The sequence below is a fragment of the Siniperca chuatsi genome, linkage group LG20 (genome assembly GCF_020085105.1).
Source record: "Siniperca chuatsi isolate FFG_IHB_CAS linkage group LG20, ASM2008510v1, whole genome shotgun sequence".
NCBI lineage: Eukaryota > Metazoa > Chordata > Actinopteri > Centrarchiformes > Sinipercidae > Siniperca > Siniperca chuatsi.
The window spans coordinates 14,248,104-14,271,639 of record NC_058061.1 but is presented as its reverse complement, the minus strand read 5'-3'; the positions used below and the strand labels follow the sequence as shown (position 1 = coordinate 14,271,639).

The 23,536-nt window shown below is 41.4% G+C and overlaps 1 protein-coding gene across 6 annotated transcripts in view; it reads left to right on the top strand.

Moving 5' to 3' along the window:
* Positions 1–23,293, top strand: part of capn15 (calpain 15) — a 40,663-nt gene extending 17,370 nt beyond the window's left edge. For 5 of the 6 annotated variants that reach the window (XM_044178432.1, XM_044178431.1, XM_044178433.1 and 2 more), the window contains 10 exons: positions 6,906–7,114; positions 9,033–9,216; positions 10,739–10,962; positions 11,826–11,951; positions 13,630–13,782; positions 16,109–16,270; positions 16,407–16,645; positions 16,792–16,961; positions 18,324–18,502; positions 20,051–23,293. In XM_044178432.1, the coding sequence (XP_044034367.1) occupies positions 6,906–7,114; positions 9,033–9,216; positions 10,739–10,962; positions 11,826–11,951; positions 13,630–13,782; positions 16,109–16,270; positions 16,407–16,645; positions 16,792–16,961; positions 18,324–18,502; positions 20,051–20,228 (1,824 nt within the window). In that variant the 3' untranslated portion in view covers positions 20,229–23,293. Of the gene's footprint in view, positions 1–6,905; positions 7,115–9,032; positions 9,217–10,738; positions 10,963–11,825; positions 11,952–13,629; positions 13,783–16,108; positions 16,271–16,406; positions 16,646–16,791; positions 16,962–17,980; positions 18,032–18,323; positions 18,503–20,050 lie in introns of those variants that run through there. The other variant, XM_044178436.1, reaches the window with a different exon arrangement.
* Positions 23,294–23,536: the final 243 nt, after the last annotated feature.

The window sequence follows — 23,536 nt, the reverse complement described above, 5'->3', positions numbered from 1 at the left end:
AAATGTTAGAGGCACAGTCACTTTGTGTGTCATTAGTAAATTATAATGGCTTGGGGCTGTCATTGGTGAGGTCTTTAATGCTACTTTGATTTTTATCATTTCATAAGGGATTTTTCTATTGTATTGAATTTGCATCATCTTTAAAGGGTGAACAAGCAAAGCCTTGTCCAAGTAGCACATTTTCATCTACAGGCAACTGACATTTGTTGTCCAGCAGCAATAAGTTCATCATGTGTGGCCATTTTTTTCTTTTTACCTTTTACATTTTGTTGAGTTTTCACACAGGGCACATTGCCTTTCAGAGCACAGTTCCCTCATTGTAATTCCTTTTTTTTGTTATGGTTCTGGCATTGTTCCCACTCCCTCAATCTATCTAATTTCAGAGAAATGCTAATAGGCTTTGTCATTGCCTCTATTTGCACTTGCTTCGTTAGCAGAGTTTTAAACAACCAGCGTGTGAACGTTGGCCACCTAAATGAGCTGCAGATACAGTGTCTCATTTTTATATCCAGACTAAACCTTGCCCTAAGTCACAGAGAAGTCACAAAAATCAGTTTCAGGACTGTAACACTTATATTGGTAAGCTCTAATGAGTCCAGTTGTATTGTTTGTTATGATCAGACTCTGCTGGGATGTTGTTCTTTTATGCTGACAGCCTAGTTTGAGTCAGATTCTATTTCCTGTCCTCAACTTACACCAACCACAACTTAAGAGTTCTTATTTAGGAACACATTAGTCTACTTAATGAAATACATATTACTGTATAATAGCAGACCTGTCTGTGAGAGATAAAACAATTTTTTATCATTCTGAATGTAATTTCCCATCAAAGTGAACTTCACTGCATGAATTCTGCCAAGTTATTAAAGGATCAGAACTGTGGTTCTTGTTAAACAGACAGCAAACACTTCTTTTTGTATCACAGTGAAACAGAACATTTTCATTAAGCTGCATAAATGTTAATTAAGTGTTTTTTTCTTCAGGGATAAAAACCTAATTATGCTTTTGTAATTATGGGCTTGTCTGTTGTCATAACAACCTAAAATAATGATGCATTTTACCTACTCCAGCTCCACTGCATTTAACGTTCAAAGAAGACTTTGAAGTCAATTGTGTCATTCATGACCCCAGATTGGTCTGATTCACAGTGTCACAGCTGTTTGGAGACACAGAGATGTCTTCCCTAGCAACTATAGTTAAGATGTGACGACCTTTATGTTGCTCCTTTCTATCACACCACTTCATGTTCACTTTCTCTGCAATGCTAAACTTTTAATAAGCCTGTATTACATTGTCATGGATATGCTACTCAGGGCAGTCAGAAGGGTTCATTTGAGACCATTTAAGACTGCTAACGCCTATGCTAATGAGACAAACCTGACTGGACTAATTAGATTATTGTGGACAATGCAGAATCCAGAACTGATCAGATTCAGGTAATTTCTTGGGTAGGCTTATATTCTTTGAATTTTTTTGGGGTGTCTGTTGTGTGCCCACTACTACACCGGCATGGCACCTATCATGCCATGTTTACAATAGCATGAAGTGAGCTTTTGAATGCATAATTAATGACTTCTTTGAAAGTCACAGGGCTCACTGCTACGAGCGTGAGAGGGAAGTTGGCTCAGTAGGGAGGAAGGATATCGGAGAGCCCTCTTCCCTACCTTCCCATCCTCTTTTCCCAATTTAAGATCAACATTTAAGCTAGTCTTTCCTTTATGATCTTTCCTTTTCTCCTACAAATATTTTAGGCCTCCCTCTCTCTAGCTCTGCCCCTCTGCGCTCTTCAAAGTACTTTCCCCTCTTCATCTCCTTTTTATCCTGTCTCCCTCTATCACATCTATCCCCACATGCTCATCCTGTTTTTTTTCCCTCATCTCTGCTAATATCTCAAGATATGCTTTCCCCTTGCCACCCACCGCACCCCCTCCACCCCCATCTCACCCTCTCCACACGACTGCACTCAATTCTCCAGTGTAGCAGTCAATGTGTGGCTGGCTGTGTGTGTGTGTATGTGCTAAGGTGAACACAGGGCTGGCCTATTTTTAGTAGCAGAGCTAGAAAGAAGAGGAGCAGAAATTATCCGCTTCCCTATAGTGAATGTAATCACTAACAGCATCAACTGCTGCTGCTCGGTTTTAGGGGTCCGAGAGATGGAGGGGTGGAATTGGTAATCAAGAGGTGCTAGTCTTTCTAATCCATCTCTGTCAAGGCATTAACACTTGGCAAGCACCAAAACACCAGTGGTGAAAATTTAATGATGATAAAAGTTTTTGGTTTACCCTGTTACAAGTCGTGTGTGCAGTCTGACCACACAAATACAGTGAAAGATTCAGACTCCATGTTTTTATTTGTTTCTAGACTTGCTGAATTATAGCAGATGGTGCTGCTGATGGAATACACTGTATAAATTACTGGAGAGTTTGTCCAGATTCTAGCAATCAATAAAGACCAAAACCATAGTGTGAGAAATATTATTCTCTCCTCACCTGACTGGAGTTTGTTTCTCTTGCCTCCTTGCTTTTCTACTCTCCTTGATTGGTTTAGAGAGCGAGAGGTGTGTGTGTGCTTGATGCCAGTGCCCAAGAGCGTGTCCGCTTACTCACTGTGCCAAACGAGTAAATGCTACTAACAGCCATCAGCGCCGCTTGTGAACTGTAAAACCCAGCATGGCTGGAACTGGTTCCTCTGTTCCCTCTCCACATCACCCTCAGGGGGAGCAACAAAAAGATGCTACATGGCAACGGATTGACTTTGATTTGTTTTATTTTCGTTCTTTACACCACTCTTTATTCTGCTTGTTGCTTGAGTTTTTGCCACACTTTTTATCTAGGGTTTTGGTTTCCATATTGAATTGTAAGTTCTGACTGCCTGCAGTGACAGGTTTTCAATGCCTGTGACAGTATTGTACATACCAGGCTGTTCTGGGACACTTTTGTTTTGGGTTTAATAAGTGTGGCGCTATGAAATCTAGCTCTATAGTTCCTTTTCACCACATTTTCGGAGATCAATAGGTTGTCTGTAACATGTAGATATCTAGCTACAAGCTTACTATTCTCAATAAAGTCCTTGTATGCCTGCCAGTTCTGTGTAGTCTGGGAGATGGCGGGAAGGCAGCAGGTTTTCTTAGCTCAGCACTGAATTGGCTGATTGCAGTCCAGTTTGCTTGCTGGCACTTGCCCAGTGATAGAATCAGAGACAGCAGCACCAAGTTCACTCAATGAGGAGAGTCAGCTAGACTTACGCTGGCAGACATCACAACACTGCAAACGGAACAACAGGGAAATGTTTTTGTGTATGTGTTTGTTATTCATACTCCTTACAGAATCCAAAAATGTAGTTAGTTAAATGTAGATAGTTTCCACTTTGATACTAATGTTATCTTATTTCATACAGGCAATTTATGTTACTTCAAGGCTTATTCCATTTTACATACTCTGCTTTATATTTTTTAACACATTGTTGTTAATATATTTGTCTATGGAGGGATCTGCTTGTTTGTGAGGGACTGCTTAGACAATGAATCACGTATCATAAGACCAGAATGGAGTTGCATGCCCCTGAGTTTCATATGACATGAAAACTCAGGGAAAAAACAAACAAACAAACAAAAAGACCATTATGCTGATAGAACACTCTGTGCGCTCCAGATGTGAATAGGCTAATTGCAGCAGTACTTCCTTATGGGCAGACTGCAGCAGACCACTCTGCTCATTATCAGAAGACTCAGAACAATTGGCTAAAATATGTTGATGATATGAGAGGTGAGTGCAACAAGACACTCTTAACAGCAGTACCTTCTGGAAGCGAAAGGATGGATTAAAATATGTTGAAGCACATGGCAGAATTTCCTAGCACATAGTGGGATGTACCATATACTAACATCATCAGGCCCTCTTGGTTTATTCATCAACTGAAGTTCCCTTTAACCTGCAGATGAGAGAGTGTGAAAATAAGCTTCTGCCTGCCAAACAGTAAAGTAATTCTCAAGATAATTAATTCTTAAAACACAGAATGTACAAGTCTGCAAATGCACACAGTGTTACATTAATAGTACTGTATATGTGAACTGATGTGCATTGCTCCAAATGATGTGTATAAATACATGGAATAAACAGTCAAATTCATAACTGGTTTAAATCATTGCCACAGTTGACGGACCACATTAAGCCAATAAAATAATGTCCTTGGATGTCAGAGTCTTGGTGGCAAGCATCTTTGCATTCTAACTTGTTATGGTAGCTAATACAGTGGTGTAAAAAAAGTGTTTGCCCCCTTCCTGATTTCTTATTTTTTTGCATCTTTGTCACACTTAAATGTTTCAGATCATCAAACAAATTTAAATATTAGTCAAAGATAACACAAAAGTGCATAAGTAAACACAAAATGCAGTTTTTAAATGAAGGTTGTTATTATTAAGGGAAAACAAAATCCAAACCTACATGGCCCTGTGTGAAAAACCTAATAACTGGTTGGGCCACCCTTAGCAGCAACAACAGCAATCAAGCGTTTGCGATGACTTGCAATGAGTCTTTTACAGCGCTGTGGAGGACTTTTTGGCCCACTCATCTTTGCAGAATTGTTGTAATTCAGCCACATTGGAGGGTTTCTGAACATGAACTGCCTTTTTAAGGTCATGCCACAGCATCTCAATAGGATTTAGGTCAGGACTTTGACTAGGCTACTCCAAAGTCTTCATTTTGTTATTCTTCAGCCATTCAGAGGTGGACTTGCTGGTGTGTTTTAGATCATTGTCCTGCTGCAGAACCCAAGTTCGCTTCAGCTTGAGGTCACGAACAGATGGCCGGACATTTTCCTTCAGGAGTTTCTGGTAGACAGCAGAATTCATGGTTCCATTTATCACAGCAAGTCTTCCAGGTCCTGAAGCAGCAAAACAGCCCCAGACCATCACACTACCACCACCATATTTTCCTGTTGGTATGATGTTCTTTTTCTGAAATGCGGTGTTACTTTTACACCAGATGTAATGGGACACACACCTTCCAAAAAGTTCAAGTTTTGTCTCGTCAGTCCACAGATTATTTTCCCAAATGTCTTGGGGATCATCAAGATGTTTTCTGGCAAAAATGAGACGAGCCTTAATGTTCCTTTTGCTCAGCAGTGGTTTTCGTCTTGGAACTCTGCCATGCAGGCCATTTTCTAGGTTCTAGGGCAGTCTCTTTCTTATGGTGGAGTCATGAACACTGACCTTAACTGAGGCAAGTGAGGCCTGCAGTTCTTTGGATGTTATTGTGGGCTCTTTTGTGACCTCTTGGATGAGTTGTTGCTGCGCTCTTGGGGTAATTTTGGTCGGCCGGCCACTCCTGGGATGGTTCACCACTGTTCCATGTTTTCGCCATTTGTGGATAATTGCTCTCACTGTGGTTCGCTGGAGTCCCAAAGCTTTAGAAATGGCTTTATAACCTTTTCCAGACTGATAGATCTCAATTACTTTCTTTCTCATTTGTTCCTGAATTTCTTTGGATCTCGGCATGATGTCTAGCTTTTGAAGATCTTTTGGTCTACTTCACTTTGTCAGGCAGGTCCTATTTAAGTGATTTCTTGATTGAGAACAGATGTGGCCGTAATCAGGCCTGGGTGTGGCTAGAGAAATTTAACTCAGGTGTGAAAAACCACAGTTATGTTTTAACAGGTGGGGCAATCACTTTTTCACACAGGGCCATGTAGGTTTGGATTTTGTTTTCCTTTAATAATAACAACCTTCATTTAAAAACACACAAAAGCATTTTGTGTTTACTTGTGTTATCTTTGACTAATATTTAAATTGGTTTGATCATCTGAAACATTTAAGTGTGACAAAGATTAAAAAAATAAGAAATCAGGAAGGGGGCAAACACTTTTGCACACCACTGTATGTATATATCCATTAGAATTAACAGGCTTTCAATTTATCTTCTTAGCTTCCCAAATGATGATGTTTGTGTTAGAATCCAGGATAAGTATTTCTGTGCTTTTTTAGACACAATAGTAACTACCTTACAGAATCGGTAAGCTACATGGAGACGTCGGGTGGCGAGGTAGCATTGAAGTGATTCTGTCTGGTAGCTAATATTGCATCAAGGCTACAGAATTGGATTGTGGGGGATGGCGGCTAATCAATTTGCTTCACTGTGAGCCACCAGTAGGGTGCCCATATTACATCCCCTGCCTTGCAACACGACTGGCGGAGCCCACTTCTGACACCACAAATAGGAAACCGGATAGGGTTGTGTGTGTGGCTGTAGGCCCTCTCAAGTTTGTATAGGAGAGTTTTAGATGGGCAGATAGTGTGACGGATTGGGTGTCTTGATCTGTTAATGTATCCATGTAGTCCAGGTCTTGTGTACAGTAGACAGGCAGCTACATTTTAGAGTGGTTGAATCCAGTGTGTCATTTTAAATGCTTGGTGCTCTGCAGGGAATATGTCAGAAAGTGAAGCATTTGAAATGTTTGAAAGTTATTTGCATATGTGTCCTGTATCCTGGCAGGTACATGGCGCCACATTTGATCTCCTGCTGTGCACATGTGTGATGCCACACTAACCGTGGAAGCAATTCCTCCTGCCACATGACTAAATGTAGAAGGCAACAGTTTGTCCTTGTTCCTCCCAGAATCCATGGCTCATGTAATGGCCTGTAGTGTCCTGTATTAATTATCATCCACCTGCAAAATATCAGTCATATCAGAAATGCAGGGTAGAGATTAACAGTTAGTCCTCAAAGCTCCAAGTGCCCTTCAGGCTTGCATTATCAGGTATTTTTTAGACAAAATGTTTTTTCCTCAATCATCCGTGTCTCACTGTTTTTGAATCTATTTTAAATGGAAGTCATGGTAACAATATTTGAACAGGTTCAGAAGTCTCACCTCTTTGTCTCCCTATCACTTTTCCTCTCCACCCTGTTCAGAACGCTGTGAACTTTGTGGATGACAGTTTCCCCCCGGGACCTCGCTCAGTGGGCTTCCCCGAGGGCGACAGCGTCCAGCAGCGAATTAAAAAATGGCTCCGTCCCCACGAGATCAACTGCAGCAACTTCAAAGACCGAGGAGTCAAGTGGTCCGTCTTCCGCACACCACGGCCGTCTGACATCCTGCAAGGCCTGCTCGGAAACTGCTGGTGAGCTGTCAGAACCGAACACAAGGACACATAGGACACTCATCAGTCTAGATAACTTCGAACAATCTAGAGAGACAGACCGTTCATTTACAAAAAGACAGGAAACTTTGAAAAAGACAGGAAAAACAAGAAAGAGATTGCCCTGATTAATGCTTTGACCCAGGACAAACAAGAATAGCCAAAGATCCCCAGAGTAAAAGGATTTTTTTCATTCCATTCGGTCTCTGTGAAAGGCCAGAGTAATATAAAACAGACAACAGATAACATTTCATGTCTGTGTGGAGTCTTCTTTAGATGAACACTGCAGCCTGAATCTAGCAGAGAGAGAGGCGGAGACAGTGACAGAGAGGCAGTGAAACAGTAAGTAAAGAGCGAGAAACAAAAAAATTCGGAGCCAGAAAAAAAGAAAGAATGTAAGCATTAAATGGAAGAGGGAGCAGGGTGTATTGGACAGATGCACAGATACACCTGGCAGGGAGATACATGCTTTATCTCTCTGCCCTTGTTCTGTGTGTCCTTTTGGGGGGGGGGCACCATCTTCGTCCACACACAGGCACAACAAAGAACAGTCACTCACAAAGTTCACACAATACAACTTTTCACTTCATCACCAGCACACATAGCTTATCAAAAATAACCCTCCCTAGAGCCGAATCTTCTCACTCGCGACAGGATGTGACCGTAATTCATCTCTCTCATTCTCACTTTCTCTCATACATGCACACACACACACACACACTTGTCCTAATAAACCAGCAAACAACCCAGCGCTGTTCAGCCAGCCAATGACAGCAGAAGAAAGTAGTGCCAGTCACCCTTGTCCTTGAGTACGGCTGCAATACAAGCTGACATTAGAGTCACATTATGACATGACTAATTGGAATTTCATTAGATTTTTTTGTAGCCAATTGGTTTTTCATCAGTGGCTGAATGGGCTGATCGGCCTCGCTAAGCTGCCACTTGAACAGATGGAATATAGCTTTAATAATACACATTTCCATCCCCATAAAGAATTTCAGTCTTTAAACGGCTGCTGCAATAACACACATTGATGGGTGGACTGAAAGGGATAGTACTTTCGTCTGTAGATATAGTGACAGTGCTACCAGTGGCAAAGTACTGTAGCCAGTCAGTTTGGTAAATTTTAGTTATGTCATTAATAAGGGGGTCAGTATACTGTAAAATCAGCAGTGAGTCAGCAGCATACAAAAACAAATATCTTTATCTCGTCCCAAAATCTCAACTGTTTGTAGCTGTTTCATCAGGATTGTAGGGTTTCTTTCTGCATTTTCAGATGAACTAATGTTCACTTTAAAATATATTCCTTTTAAGTTGGATCCTAATGTCCCCAGCCACATTTCTCTTGTGTGAGAAATTAGCATTTTCTGATGTATCCAGATTTTTGATGAGCTAATTTCTCTTGCAAACTAATTAGGGGAGGCTATCCAGTTTGTCTTTGCTGCAGGGTGAATTAACAATAATGGGGAGGTAACCAGAAGGCATAGATGCTTGACATCAAATGCGACTGATTTTTAATGAAGGCATATTATGTAAAAAAATAAAAAATAAAATCTTTCCTAACTGCTTAAGTACCATGTGGAAAAGGATATTTTAATTCCACATTTAGAGTCTAATCGCTGCTGGTCAGCCTGTTTCTTTTTGTTCTTTTCTCTGAATGCGTCTGTCAATCAACATTCCTTATCCCTGCCTGTCATTTTGAGTTAAGTGGGTATCCATTCAGCCATCCACCCTTCTGTCACAATCAGCTGATCATTTATGTATTTTCATCTCCATTTGTTTCACTGCTTTATTCAGATTGTCTTTGTGCTTTGTTTCAGTCACATCCTCTCATTCACCCATCTGTCCATCCTGATCTGACATTTCATTTTCCGATTCATTGAGTTTTATCCCTCCCCAGGTTCCTAAGTGCGCTGGCAGTGCTGGCGGAGCGTCCGGAGCTGGTGGAGAGGGTGATGATAACCAGGACCATCTGCCCAGAGGGGGCCTACCAGGTTCGGCTATGTAAAGACGGGACGTGGACGACTGTATTGGTGGACGACATGCTGCCCTGTGACGACTATGGCTACCTCCTCTTCTCCCAGGTCAGGAAAGGAGGGAGGGATGTGGGAAGCCCTGGAAGGAGGGGTCTAGGGGAAGAAGTAATGGATGAGAAAATTGGTGAAAGCAAGGAAACGGAAAGCTGAACAGAGAGTGAACAAGATGCTCTATTAATGTCAAAAAGGTTGCATGGACACTGCAAAATGGGGGAGGGAATTAAGATGGAAATATACTGTATTCTTTTCATATAATGTTTGTCATCTTCCAGGTCAGAGAGGTTAGAGAAGATAGATAGCAAATACATACATAGGACCAAAGCAACATGTGTAGACCATGCAGAGTATTCACCCTCTGACATACTGTTTATATTCACTCACACCATATTGTGACCCTTAAAGGGGAACTCCACTAATTTTCCAAATTAAAGTGTGTTTACAGGTGTTGGGGAGTACTTCTGCATATGTGATTAAAAAGTATAAAGCTTTAGTGGCTCCAGAGGGAGTTACGCGAAGACAAGATAAATTGCCTCAAGTGATGTCACTTGAGTCAGTGTCAGCTGGGACTGAAGACTACAAGTCTGAAAATGAAAAAAATGTGGCAGTGTAGACCTCTGTAACTGGTCCTCATATCTGTTTGAGGCTAGCAGCTCAAGCTACATTAGCTGCCACTAGCATAGCCCACCCGAATCTGCGACCGTACTGTCAGCGGTAGAGTTACTGTGGGTAATGGTTTTGACAAGAAGAATGCGTGGAATAAAAAAGGCAGTATCTCTGGTTCTGCTGCATCTATTTTGATCCTTTTTTTTTAACTGTCCATCGTGAGTCCGACAATTTTAAAGAGGTGCAGCGCTAAATTGGTGGAGTAGTCTTTTAAAGGCAGCGGGAAGGAGCAGCAAGGATGTTTGACATACAGTATGTTGGACCTATATACTCTCATTTATCAGTAAGCAGGGCATCCGTAAGTTGCTTTGTGCTTGTTCAGAATAGTCATATTAGCCTCGTTGATGGAATTGCAGCCTAACATCAATGTAATATTAAGTTCAAGTTAATTCATTATCTAGCTTTTTATCACAAGCATGTCTCAAAGGACCCCAAAGAGGAGGATTGTACCTGGAGGTCTAATTAATCAACAGTCAATTACAGGACAAATTAAGTATTGCATTATGCAACACATAAAGCACAGGGAAACAAATCCAGGCACACACATCATACCTTATCTACATAATGTTGTTGAGACTACTTGGTACCGCCAACCTTAGATTCTCAAAGACGACAAGGAAGGAAAAAAAGGAAATAGAAGAGACGCTGGGTAGGCCAGTTCAAAGTGAATTCCTTCACCATGATGACTAATCGTGAAGGAAACTAAATGGTAAGAGAACAGTAATGTGTCAGGTTATCGTGTTCAGAAACCTTTAAACATCTGAGTCACAGCCAACAAGTTCAGAGCCAACACCTTAAAACGAGCCCTACAGCAAACACAACATCCTCTTACAAATGTACCTCTGTCAGTGAGCCATACTCATGACTTGACTAAATATTTTCCCCCTTTTCTTTCCTATCATTCCAGGCCCAGAGGAAGCAGCTATGGGTGGCGCTGATTGAGAAAGCCCTGGCTAAACTCCATGGCTCCTACTTTGCCCTGCAGGCAGGGCGCGCCATTGAGGGCCTGGCCACGCTGACAGGGGCTCCCTGTGACTCCCTGATGCTCCAGGTCAGCTCCACCAACCCTCGGGAGGAACCCATCGATACAGACCTCATCTGGGCCAAGATGCTCAGCTCCAAGGAGGCGGGGTAAGAGGATTGGAAGGGAATTTTGGTGGAATTAGCGTGTAAGGAACATTGTCTTTGCTGGCTTTGCTTTTCACTTATTCACCCTCTTATACTATATTTCTCCACTGTGTTCAGTTAAATAACAGAATATATACAGTACATATACAATAGACTGGTATATATTCTTTTACAGTACAGGAAAAAGATAGTAATAATAAATAGTAAACATCTCAGTGTACACTGAATTACTAACACTAAGGTGTTACAAAGCTGTAAAGGTGCTGAATGCCAATTTGTAGCATATGTCAGTTATAATAGAGGTCTGCTAATCAGGACTTTGATATGCAAGCTTTCAAAGCAACATGAGACAACTAGCTGAACTCCAAAGGGACCAAATCATCTGTGGCCAAACTGCAGGTCCATCTGTCAGAAAACCTGTAGTATTATTCAATATATCAAAGGGGAATAGTCTGTAAAAGCATAACAACATTCAAATTCTGTACTAAACAGAGTCAAGCTGCATCAACCAAGAAGGAATAGCAATCACAGATTGAAAACAAAGGACATATCAGACATATACACAAATATGTGTTATTTGTTTTTTGTCTGTAACTCTGTATATTACTGCCAAACTTGGAGAAAAGGGAGATTTTAATTTTAAGGCTCTCCTGGTTAAATAAAGATTTAATAAGTAAAGAAATAATGAACATGATTAGCTATGCAAAGCAGAAAATAATCTCAAAAGTTGAAAATAGTTTTTACTGACCTTTTTAGTTAGAAAAATTGAATATGGGCATCATTTGTGATTGGCAGCATTATATTTCCTAATGATATTTTAGTGAATCCTATGTCTATGTACACTGTGTGGTGTACTTGTCTGTTAGGTTTCTGATGGGTGCATCTTGTGGAGGAGGCAACATGAAGGTAGACGACGTTGTCTATGAGTCTCTGGGTCTGCGGCCTCGACATGCCTATTCCGTCCTGGACGTACGAGATGTCCAGGGCTACAGGTATGAATAGAGAGAAGAAGGAATGTGCCATGCCGAAACTAGAGTGATTACCTGCCCGTCTTTTCATCTTTCTATGAATTCTTTTAATTTCTTTGCTCTTTGTTTCTTCCCATCACATCATTTGATGTTTCTCTTTGTACGTCTTTCTGTCTGCTCTATCTCCCTTTGTAACAGAAAGTATAGTAGACTTTTAAGGGAAACATAAAATTAAATGAAGGCTGTGTACATAACACCATAAGTTGAGAAGTTAACTACGACTCCAACAGTGCATTTTGTCAGGAAACATCGAATCACATAGCTAAAAATTGTTACAAATGTTAGATGCGCCACTAACTGTGGTTGGAAACTTAAATTGATGCTGTTGAGAAAACTGATAATACAATCTGCAGCTTATACCAATTAGCCTTTTAATTCTGGGACGATTTTGAATGAATTCAGCATGTACAGGATCGTGTTTTGTTCACAACTGCATCGACGAAGGATTTTGAATTCGCTCTAACTCTGATTCGTGCCTCTGACAGGCTTCTTCTCTATGGGTATTGTAGTACTTAGAGGCTTGCCATGCCGAAATAATGGGGGGTGGGGATTCTCAGAAACAACTTTTAAATAATTTAAACCAGTGGCCATAACATAAACCGATAGGAATGTAACATTATCTGGAAGAGTCCTATGTTTCTATGTTAAGTAACATTGAGGATATCATTAAAAGAAAAGTTTGAAATGGGAATACAGAATGGGGAACCAGCTGCTCCTCCTGCTTTGCAACTCGATAAGCGCCATTCCATATCTAAGTCGTCACAGGGCTGAAACTCTTCCTTTAACTCCTCCTTTTTTTCAGCTACACCTCTCATTCATGACTTGACGATTTCGTAGTCGAAACCAATGAGTCATACAGTAGGTTTCACTGGCGTGTGCTTGGAAAGAAACCATGTTTTCAACATTTTGTTTACTCATTAAAAAAGCATATTCAAAAAGTCTTGCCTCAGATTTAAATCTACGTGTTATATATCATAGATATTGATGGAAATATATCCTAAGTTTAGAATTGATTGAACAGATGCATACTTTGTGGAGGTATTTCTTGAATGATTCATAGGTAAATGGGGTAGAGGCTTGATGCCAATAGAGAACAGGTGCACATCAGTTCAGTTTGATCAGTTTGATCATGATAGCATTGTTTGTCAACACAATGGAGGCCTCTTCTGTCCTACCTGTGAGAGGAAGTTGAGAGTAGCCGTAAATCCCAGATGTAATTTGCTCAAGAGCCCCACACAGCCACTTTAATTTACTGCCATAAAGCAATCGGAGTGGAAGATTGGGCCACAGTGCTTGATCTAAAATGAGTTGGAGTCCTTCTGCTAGGAGCCGGAGGAGATGAAAAGCAGCTTGGAAACAGTGATTCACCTGCCCCTTTTTTTTTTTTTTTTGGAAAGTGGGGGCTCTCCAATATGGTTTTCAATTATACCTCCTAAGTTTTTCACTGTAGGGAGGAGGCAGTAAAATGAAATGGGTTGTTAAAAAGTAGGCAATCATCCATAAGAGGAGCAATATGAGTCTGCAGAGATGGGGATACTGCGTTGACTGAAAGCTGTTGTCACTTTAACTGGATCCTGTATTTGGCTCTCCCTTTCTGTTAATCATCTTCCTCCCTACATGTCACTCTTTGTCCATGCTTCAGGTTGTTGCGGCTGCGTAACCCGTGGGGTCGTTTCTCGTGGAACGGCAGCTGGTCAGACGAGTGGACAGACTGGCCACAGCACCTGCGTCACGAGCTGATGGCGCATGGCAGCAGTGAGGGTGTCTTCTGGATGGAGTACAGCGACTTTATAAAGTAAGAACCATGTTTTCAGAGAGACTTTTTGTGGTAATTGTGTTTTATCTAATCTGTCTCAGGAAACTGTGGGCTTATTTTCACCAGGACAGATGCTGCCACAATAGCATCACAACATTTTTAAGTGATAACCCACAACGTCCTCGTATGTAGATGGTATCGTCTCATAAAGTAACTCACTCTTTCAGACTATTCATTCAGTCATTCATTCCTAGTTTACCTTTCTTCCCCCTAGTGGCCTTCAGGAGGCATGGCAGCATCTAAAGTCGACACTGAACCGTAATATTTGTCAACAGCTTTGCTGATAAATCATCGTCGCTGTGATATATTTTTTTTGCACTGCAACGCACTTTTCAGAGATGACTTCACAGTCAATCACTGTGCCCATATGATGGGTGCACAGATTTTTTTTCTGCTAATTAATTTGAGCCGTGGTGGCTGTGTCTGCTAATGCTACACTTAACCACTTTTTGTGTTTATTCCAAACACACCAATGTTAGAAATATAAAATGCATGACTTCCTGTGAGGATTTATCCCAGGAAAGATCTACCCAACACCAGCTGTTTGGAAGAGTAAATGTCAAAGCTTTTGTTAACTGAGTACAGATGAAATAACTCTCAGAATGTCCTTTTAATTGTGCCATGATGGACGCACGCAATGTGCTAAAAGAGATGGATGGCTTAATAATCTCATATCTTTGTGGATTTTGCTGACCATCTGGTAGCAAACTGAATGACAACGTTTTTGTTGTTTATAGTACACTGCGTTTGTTGACAAGTGTATCATACACTGGTTCCATGGTGTTATTATGGAATTGTGTTTTTTGTGATTGCTTTGGTTGCCAGGGATTTGGCAGGCAGAGGTTTAGAATTGTCATGGCTCTCAGTGTGTTTTGCCATATTAGATTAATCCTGTCATTCAATCACACACAGCATCAAGTATTGACTAGTGTTTTTCTAGCTGTTCTTCTGTGTGTTTTTATGCATGCCTGCATATTCTTCCATTTCATAAAATTCTATTGGCCAGTGACATTGTGGGGGTCAGTAAACACGGTTGCCTGTAACAGTTTGATTGAAAACAAAACCAAAAGTAATCTGAAACATAATAGGTAGCTGTTGCCCGGGAGTGTCCTAAAACATACTGACTGAACCATAATGTTAGAAATGGCAAACAGAATGAAAACTGAACTGAATTACAGCCTTAAAATCAATCAACAGCAAAAAATTTAACAAAGCTTGAAGAGAATCTGTGTGGCTGTCAACAAAAATATTTCACTAACTGTTTGTAATTTGTGTAAATAACTTGATTTTACACTACCAAAAAATGAGCTCAGGGACAGGACTACACCTAGAAAAGGTTTTTTTCTTTCTGTCAGCAAACCATCTGATCAATGGGCGTTGTCACAAAGTCCACCAGGTTAGTAGGTTCGCCTAAAGATGAATTATGTGTGTGTGAATAGGTCTGTTATTCATGTCACTCGTGTCTAACAAAATAATAGTTGCAATAAGTCCAGAAGGATCAATGTGGCTGTCCTCCTGAACGACTCAAACCTGAAAAATGTGTTCGGCCCAGACGAGAATCCCATCTGTCTTCTGACTGTTTATTGTTTTCTCTGACGGACAAATAATCTCAGCTTTGTGCTATATGACAAAGCAACAGCATGTGTCTGCCTAGACTTGTTTTAGTGTGGAAAAAAAGGTCAGCTTGTTGGACAGATAGGCCCTTATATTGACTCATATACATCATATACATCAAGTGGGCAAATAGGATTGATGATGATTATTGATAACATTTCAGAAAGATTATTTCAATGCAGACATATGTATCACCAGTGATCAAAACCTACTGTAAAGCTTCAGCATACCTGCCTTTTCTTCCTCTGTCTTCTTCCTGATTTGTCAAGGAGACAAAAGTGAGATGCAAGACAGTTTTTCAGGGCGAGGTTAGGACGTGATGAAACATTGAAAAACTGACTGAAAGTGAGGAAGAGAATGTCTCTCAGGGGCTCCGTCTTTGAAAGAGGAGGTTTGATATGTTAGCAAGGTAAATGGTGTTTGTACAGCAGCACCCTCAGAGGCTAATGTTAAAGAGTTGCTTGTTATGCATATAAATAGACTTAGCTCATGGCAGGGGAGAGCAGCCGACCAAATTGTTGGTGTCTGGAAACATGCAGACTTTTCTTTTGATGCTGTGTGTGTGTGTGTGTGTGTGTGTGTGTGTGTGTGTGTGTGTGTGTGTGTGTGTGTGTGTGTGTGTGTGTGTGTGTGTGTGTATAAATATATGTACTAAAGAAGGCTCTATCCTCTCATCCATCTCCTCCCACAGGTACTTTGACTCAGTGGACATCTGTAAGATCCACTCAGACTGGCAGGAGGTGAGGCTACAGGGCTGCTTCCCCAGCAAGGCCAGCGGCCCGGTCACCGTCACATCCCTCACTGTGCTGGAGAGGACGGCGTTGGAGTTTGCTCTCTTCCAGGAGGGAAGCAGGTAAATAGGACAGTCTTCAGCATTTTTTAGTCCTAGCCCACCCCTTCCCTCCTTCCTCCTTTCCTCCCCTTCTGTTTTTTATGTTCCTTTCCCACCTTTGTTTGTGTTAACCCATTCATCCCCTCTCCCTCTCCAGGCGTTCGGACACAGCTGACAGCCACCTACTGGACCTGTGCATCATGGTGTTTCGGGCCTCCTTCGGCAGCGGCAACAAGCTGACTCTGGGACGCTTGTTGGCTCACAGCAAGAGAGCAGTGAAGAAGTTTGTTGGCTGTGATGTGATGCTGGAGCCGGGGGAGTATGCTGTTGTCTGCTGCGCCTTCAACCACTGGCAGATGAATGTCAGCGAGACAACAGGAGGTCCACCCACGCCTGGTAAGTGTACAGATACAATGTGAACAAGCACTGCTTTTGTAGTTTTTGTTGCTTATGAATGTTTGTTCAGTTCATCCATACCATAACCCTGTTTACCATTTAGTAGTAGGCACTTATTCTGAAGCATATAACTGTCTTCTTCTCAGTCTCAAGTCCCACCAGCGGAGCGCCAAGACGGCCCAGCCAGGACTTCCCCGGCTACATTCTTGCTATCTACAGCTCTAGACAGGTGATGGTGGAGCAGGTGGAGGCGACCGCCACCACACTGGCCGACGCCATCATCCACCTCACGGAAAACAAAGGCGAGAGACATGAGGTGAGACATTTCAGAATAAGAGAACAAGCAAAGTTGCAATAAATCCAGCCATACTTGTGTTAAATATCTGCTATTGTTTCTTCACTCCCCAGCTTTCACTTTCTCTGTCCTCCCATCTCCCTGTCTCACACCTACACACACACACACACACACACACACAGTTTGTTCATCTTTGAATATAATATACTGTATATGCTTGTGAAGCCGGAGAACGCTTGCAACTCTGTAAGCCACTTTGAGATAACACTTTAGATTTCCTCAGCAGAGTCCCAAAGCCTATTCTGCCTTTACACGTGCAAGTACGAGCACATAATCTCTCCAACACACACACAGCCGCTCACACCCAAGGAAATTATTCTGGCTCTCCTGAACAGCGCTTTCCTGAAAGTGCTGTCACATTGGCTGGTATTTTAGAGGATGACGGAGCTTTTTAAACACTTGAGTTCATCTTTGTTAAGTCATTCAGCTCTCCAGGAATTCACTGCTTAAGGAAGGTGGGAGCACTTGGGAGTGCATGGCAGCCACTACACGGGGGGGGGTATTAATAAATAATTTGAGCAGCCCTGAGTCGTGAAACAAGAGTTTTGTATTATGAGCACATACATGTGTTGCTGACAGATATATTTTAGGTACAGTGGGATTATTGGATGGTGTTACTGGGCCGCTGGACGTGAAATGACAGCAGCCAAAGCAGTTTAGCTGCACTTGTGTTCACTTTATTACAATTACAGGCCCCAGAAGAGAGATCAACCACTGCATGAGAAAGTGAAAAAGATGAAAGTCATCTCACCTTCTCACCAGTTGTTATTCTGAATGTAGTATGCAATCTTAAAAGCATTTTAACACAATTAAAAAATACTGCTAGTGGTGATGTACTTTTTCAATGTAGCTACATTATAGTTAGACAGCTGAATATCTTTCAGCCATCTGAAACAACAGTGTCAGTTTTTACTGTCAGTTCATTAAAAGACCAAGCTTCTCTTTTTTTTTTCCCACTGGCATTTCCTCATACCTACCAGTCTTTCTGCGGATAGTTGCCTCAATAGACCAGAATGCAGTGCAGCCACAAGGTATGTTGTATTAGCAAAAAAAGGACTAAAGACATTTTTTCCTCATCCGAAGAAATATCACTCTCTTCACCTACACCAGCCTCGAACATGTATGTGAGTAAATAAGGTTTGTTTATAGAATACAAATTGGAGGGAAAGCAGCAAAAAAATTACACTTCACTGCATATAGTGTATTGGATTTGGCTGTAGGACTTGTAAACTCACGAGTGTGCAAATGTGTGCTCTATGTAAATTTTCTCCTTAAAGATCTGTGTCCATATCTTTGATTGTGTTCATTCATGTGTGCTCTCAGGGCCGCGAGGGCATGACGTGCTACTACCTGACCCACGGCTGGGCGGGGCTCATCGTGGTGGTGGAGAACCGCCACCCCAAATACTACCTCCACGTCTCTTGTGACTGCACTGACAGCTTCAATGTGGTGTCCACACGCGGCAGCCTCAAGACCATCGATAGTGTACCGCCTTTGCACAGGTACACACATATACCTTTGTCCCTCTCTCTTCCTCACACACACACAACTCTGAAAGTCTTTTTTTTTTATCAAGCTATATTTTACCTTGGAAGAAATAACCTGAATAGATAACAAGTGAAGAGATTAAATGCTCTGAGAACATTTGGTACAGGTGCAGCAAACCTCCACCCATTTAGACGATTATATCTGTAAACACATAAGCACTTATATAAACACAGTGATCCCAGAGGATTAGCGCTCTATATTTCTTAATAATCTACCTTAGGCTGGTCTCAGCACAATAATAGCTGCCTTTGTTTTCTGTTGGTCCCCATTTTTCTATGCCCATTAATGCACAATGCTTTAAAGACCTGCAAAATATTGTAGGCTCATACACACCTGTGAAATCCTGCATAGTGGAGCTGTTCACACATCATTAGGTTTCTCTGAATTTAAGTTCTTTGGACATCTACTGTATGAATGTTTCAGTCGTACAGACACATTACAGAACACATTAGTGTAAATTTACAACCTTATCACCTCAAAGTAATGTCCCACATAATGGGAAACTGTAAAAAGTCACCATGCATGAGGACCATGTCTTTTAATGGCATTTTCGCTCATCTAACAAGAACATTATGTCACTTCACTTGATAAAAACACTCAGTGCTACGATATCACAGTCTTATTTTCTGATGTTCTTACTCACTTCCTGTTATACAATCAGTTCTTTGGTGAAAGCATTTAGCAGCTTAGGTAATCATATTCAGGACAAGATATAATTCTCACTGGAGTGTACTCAGATATCCTCAAGACTTTGGAAGTGTGAATAACACAGTCAAAAAGTTTTTATTTTTCTCATTTCCTGTCACCATATTTCCTCATCTTGTTCTCAAAATAGACTGAATCAGAAAACCAAGCTACTCTGGAGTGCTGACTAATCAACTTGTCTTCCTCCAATCCTAGCTTTAACTTTGCTGACTAACTAATAAACAGTTTTGAGATTAGTGGCATACTTAGGAACTGTACGAAAATGATTAACTTTTTCTCAACCCACATTTATAGTTTCTTGCCTTGTGAGATTTATTGTAAACAATTCTTAGAAAGTTGCATCAGAAAGATATTGGTGTGCTCTAGTCCATCAGCCGCCACAGACCTGTCGCCTGTCCCCACTTCACTCTTTAGATAACTGTAATAACCGTTTGTTTAGCAGCTCTTTATTCGAAATTTGAGAGTGACTGTATTTTCAGTATTTTATTATGTTTTCCATAAATATATTATTTTTAGATATTTAGGGGATAGTATTACAGTTTTTGAAGATAAAGGTGGGGTCCTAAGAAAATATGGTGGGGAGGGCCTGGCTTTTTTATAAAGTGAAATATAAGATTCAGCCCCCTTCTCACCCCAATCATTTTCATACAGTCCCTTACTTCACTACACCATACACACTGCACAACAAAAAAAATACCATATTTTCAGAGTGAATGTGTGCTAGAAAGGCCTGAAACTGGAGGAGTCACTCAGCTGCTCCACATTTTCTTTTCAATGCTCTCTGTCTCCCCCTGCAGGCAGGTGCTGGTGGTGCTTTCACAGCTGGAAGGAAATGCCGGCTTCTCCATCACCCACCGCCTGGCTCACCGCAAGGCAGCCCAGGCCTCCCTGGGAGACTGGACCCCCACCAAGGCCACCCACAGCCCCCAGCTCACTCCGGACATTGATGGCCTGCACCGGCCCAGGCCACTATGACCACTGCCCACCATCTCACATACACACAGACTATAATCCATTGAACTGTCAGACCACTGAAAAACCAGGCAAGGGAGGGCGAGTGGTGTGTGCAGCGCTAAAACATTAAGAAAGATGTGTATTTGTGTGTCTTTTTGGATGAACACACACCTGAATGTAAAGCATAAATGGGCATCATTTATATGCTGTCCTCCTAATGCTCCACAAATGCTGAAGTTCTCATCTAGCCCACACGCACTCTCGCCCTTGCCAAAGTGGATGTGCCATGTCAGGATGAAATGAGGGAAGCAGACCACATGGAGTGACCGGGACTTACTCACAAAACAATTTTTCACCCAGGCACCAAACAGGATCCAGTTCAGACTACTTAAAATTCTGGATGTTTTTGGTACAAGCGCTGTAAGTGGAACAGATGTCACTCCTGAGTTTCAAATGCTTGGAGACGACCCGGCTTTCAGTGAGCTTCACAGAAGTCAGGCTGGAGTGCCGTAACTACTGAGCCATTTTCCGGCCCACAACCTCTGAGCCAGTCACCTGCAACGATCAGACACTTACCCCTATGTCATCCACAAGGACAGCTGACAAAGCAGAAGACTTCAGGGGGAGTTTGTCTTGCCCAGCCCTCACTAGGTACTTAATGAGCCAAACCCAACTTCTAGTTTTACACATAGTCATACATGTTTTTTTTATTTGAGAATATACACATCGGTCTTACTTGTTTTATACACAACCTTTGTTGCCGTCTTGTCCATAGTTGTGTTTTTGAGGTCGTAGAAAAAGCCATCATTCATACAGTACTGTCTGTCCCCACTCTCCATCATCACCGCAGTGCTGTCTAGCGCTCTCTCTAGCTCAGGACCAAACCCATGATTTCTACAATAAGCTGGAGTCAAGCAAAACCTCAAGCTGAGGTTGTGGCACATGTGTGGTGGCCAGATAGCTGGAATAGCATCTTTATCTCTGTTGTTCATAAACACTTACAAGCCATCCTGTGAAATACTGACACATCATAGAATTCCCACCACGTTTTTCCCTACAGAGAAACAACCACTGTACCTCCCCTTTTTCCTTTCTCTCACTTACTTTAATTCATTTTCACTCAGCCTCAGCTTGGGGTCTAAACGCTGGAAGCGAGTCATTACATGACCAGCTTTGTACTTTTCCCCTCAGGCACGCTGGGTTTTCTCATCCAGTTCAGTAGTCAGTTTATATATTTACACATAAATTCACACCTGGGGTGCAACTCTCCTCTCTAGACATCATATAGAGTGAATTAATGCTGCATCTTGCACTCTTGGATTGTGACACCCCAAAATTTGTGTCTGATCTTTTTTTGGTACTGAAGGTCAGTGAGTATTTGTCTATTTCTCACACTTCAACAGTTTGCCAGTGTGTTGATTTACACTTTAGTGTACTTAGGGAGTACTAGAGGAGCTAGTGGCTGTTTGAACAGTCAGTTTGCCATAGGGGAGCTCTTAAGAGGAGCTGCCGAGTTTACTTTGGGAGGTCGGACCATTTTTGTTTGCTTGGGTGCAGCGCGAGCATCTGGGCCACCTTCCCACAAGAATACACCGACAGCACATTAGCGACAGCACAGTGTCCTCGTGTAATAACAAATTACCATTTTGTCAGACTGCGTGCACACATAACAAGAGAGAGAAGGGACCTCTGAGACATGTTGTGACACAGAAAATAGTTTAGCTCCCTCGCAATTTGGGCTGTATTGTTTGAAAGGATGGGCTGCCTACAGCTGTTTTATGTAGGTCCCTTTTTTTAGGGCCCCACCCACTTGTTCTTTCCAATTTCTCCAGTGTCAAAGCCATTACTCCTGTTTTACTAAGGCTCTTTCAGTCCTCACCATGGCAACATATAGATGTTTTATCAGAGAGAGAGGGGAAAAACTAATGTGATACTATAGTAACAGGATGGAGTGGGAGACTTTTTTTCAAATCAAAGTTGGTGTCTTACCGTTACGTAGTGAAATGGGGAAAAACTTGAAAACTGTTAAGCAAAATACTCATACAATGAATTACATGCATCATCTCATGAGCTTCGTCCCTTTTGTTGGTATTGTCAGCGTCGATGCTAAATGGCAGCACCGTGTCCCGATGCTTGCAGTCTTACGTCTTCTGCACAACCATGTCTACCAGCGCTGGTAGGCTGTACTTCACAACATCTTCAGGACAGTTTGTAAGAAAACTACTACAGCAGTGTAAAGTTTCTTTGATGAAACCTGAAGCTGGCGTAACTGTAAATATGTTTTCCAAAGAAACATAATGTGTAATGACCACTTTCAGATGTCTGTCTGCCCTGTGTGTGTGCGTGGGTTGCAGCCAAGTAGCTGTGAAATCAGTGTCTAATTTATTTGTATAAGTGATTTGCAGTCCTGCTGCCTAATGAATATTGTTGAATACTGAACTGATGAATGACAGATAAAGGAATGTGATAATTTATGGCTTTAGTTTGAGCCCAGAGGGATTAGTTTGACAAGAAATTAACCTGCACTGAAACACCTGCAATGATAAGGCACCTCGAAATTCAGTGTCACTGCTGGATCACTTTACATTTACATGAGATTGACTTTTGTTTTATACTATGATTTTTGACATAAATGTCATGTTGGCTTGTGCTGGTGACCTATGAACCTACTCCTCTTCTGTGAAGTTGTGGTGGTGACTCTTCTGTGCGTCATGGGCGCCCCCTGCTGCTGAAGCAGCTGCAGCCTGGGAAAAGCTGGCCTTTCACAGCCAACACAACGCCTTTTCTCTCTCTTCTCCTTTGTCTGGTTCTCTCCTTGTAAATTGTACAAACTGCAAACTTAAGCCACACAAAAGATTTAAAAAAAAAAACTAAGAAAAAAAAATAACTGACCCTTTTAAACTTGTAAAAAAAAATTAAAGGATGATAGAAACAAAAAAATGAAATTTAATGCGGAAAAAAATGAATGTGATATATTTTATTGATTTTTTTCTGGCGGGGAATATAAATATATATGTGTACAAACATGTATGTTTGATTTTCAATCTCAGGTTCCGATGGACCAAATAAATTTTTTTAAATTAAAAGGCAACATTTGTCATTATTACGAACATAATGTTTTCCAGACACACATTTATTATACAGTAACAAAGAGGCTTTCTTAATTTGTGACTCTTGGAAACAACCTGACAAGTACACAGAATTATGCTCAGGTTGTTATGAATAATAAGAGGAAGTCAAAGCTTTCAAGTTGCAAATATTTAGGTAGAAAAACACAGTCCTGATGAAAGGATAATGTATTTACATATCAAAAAGGTTTTTCACTTAAG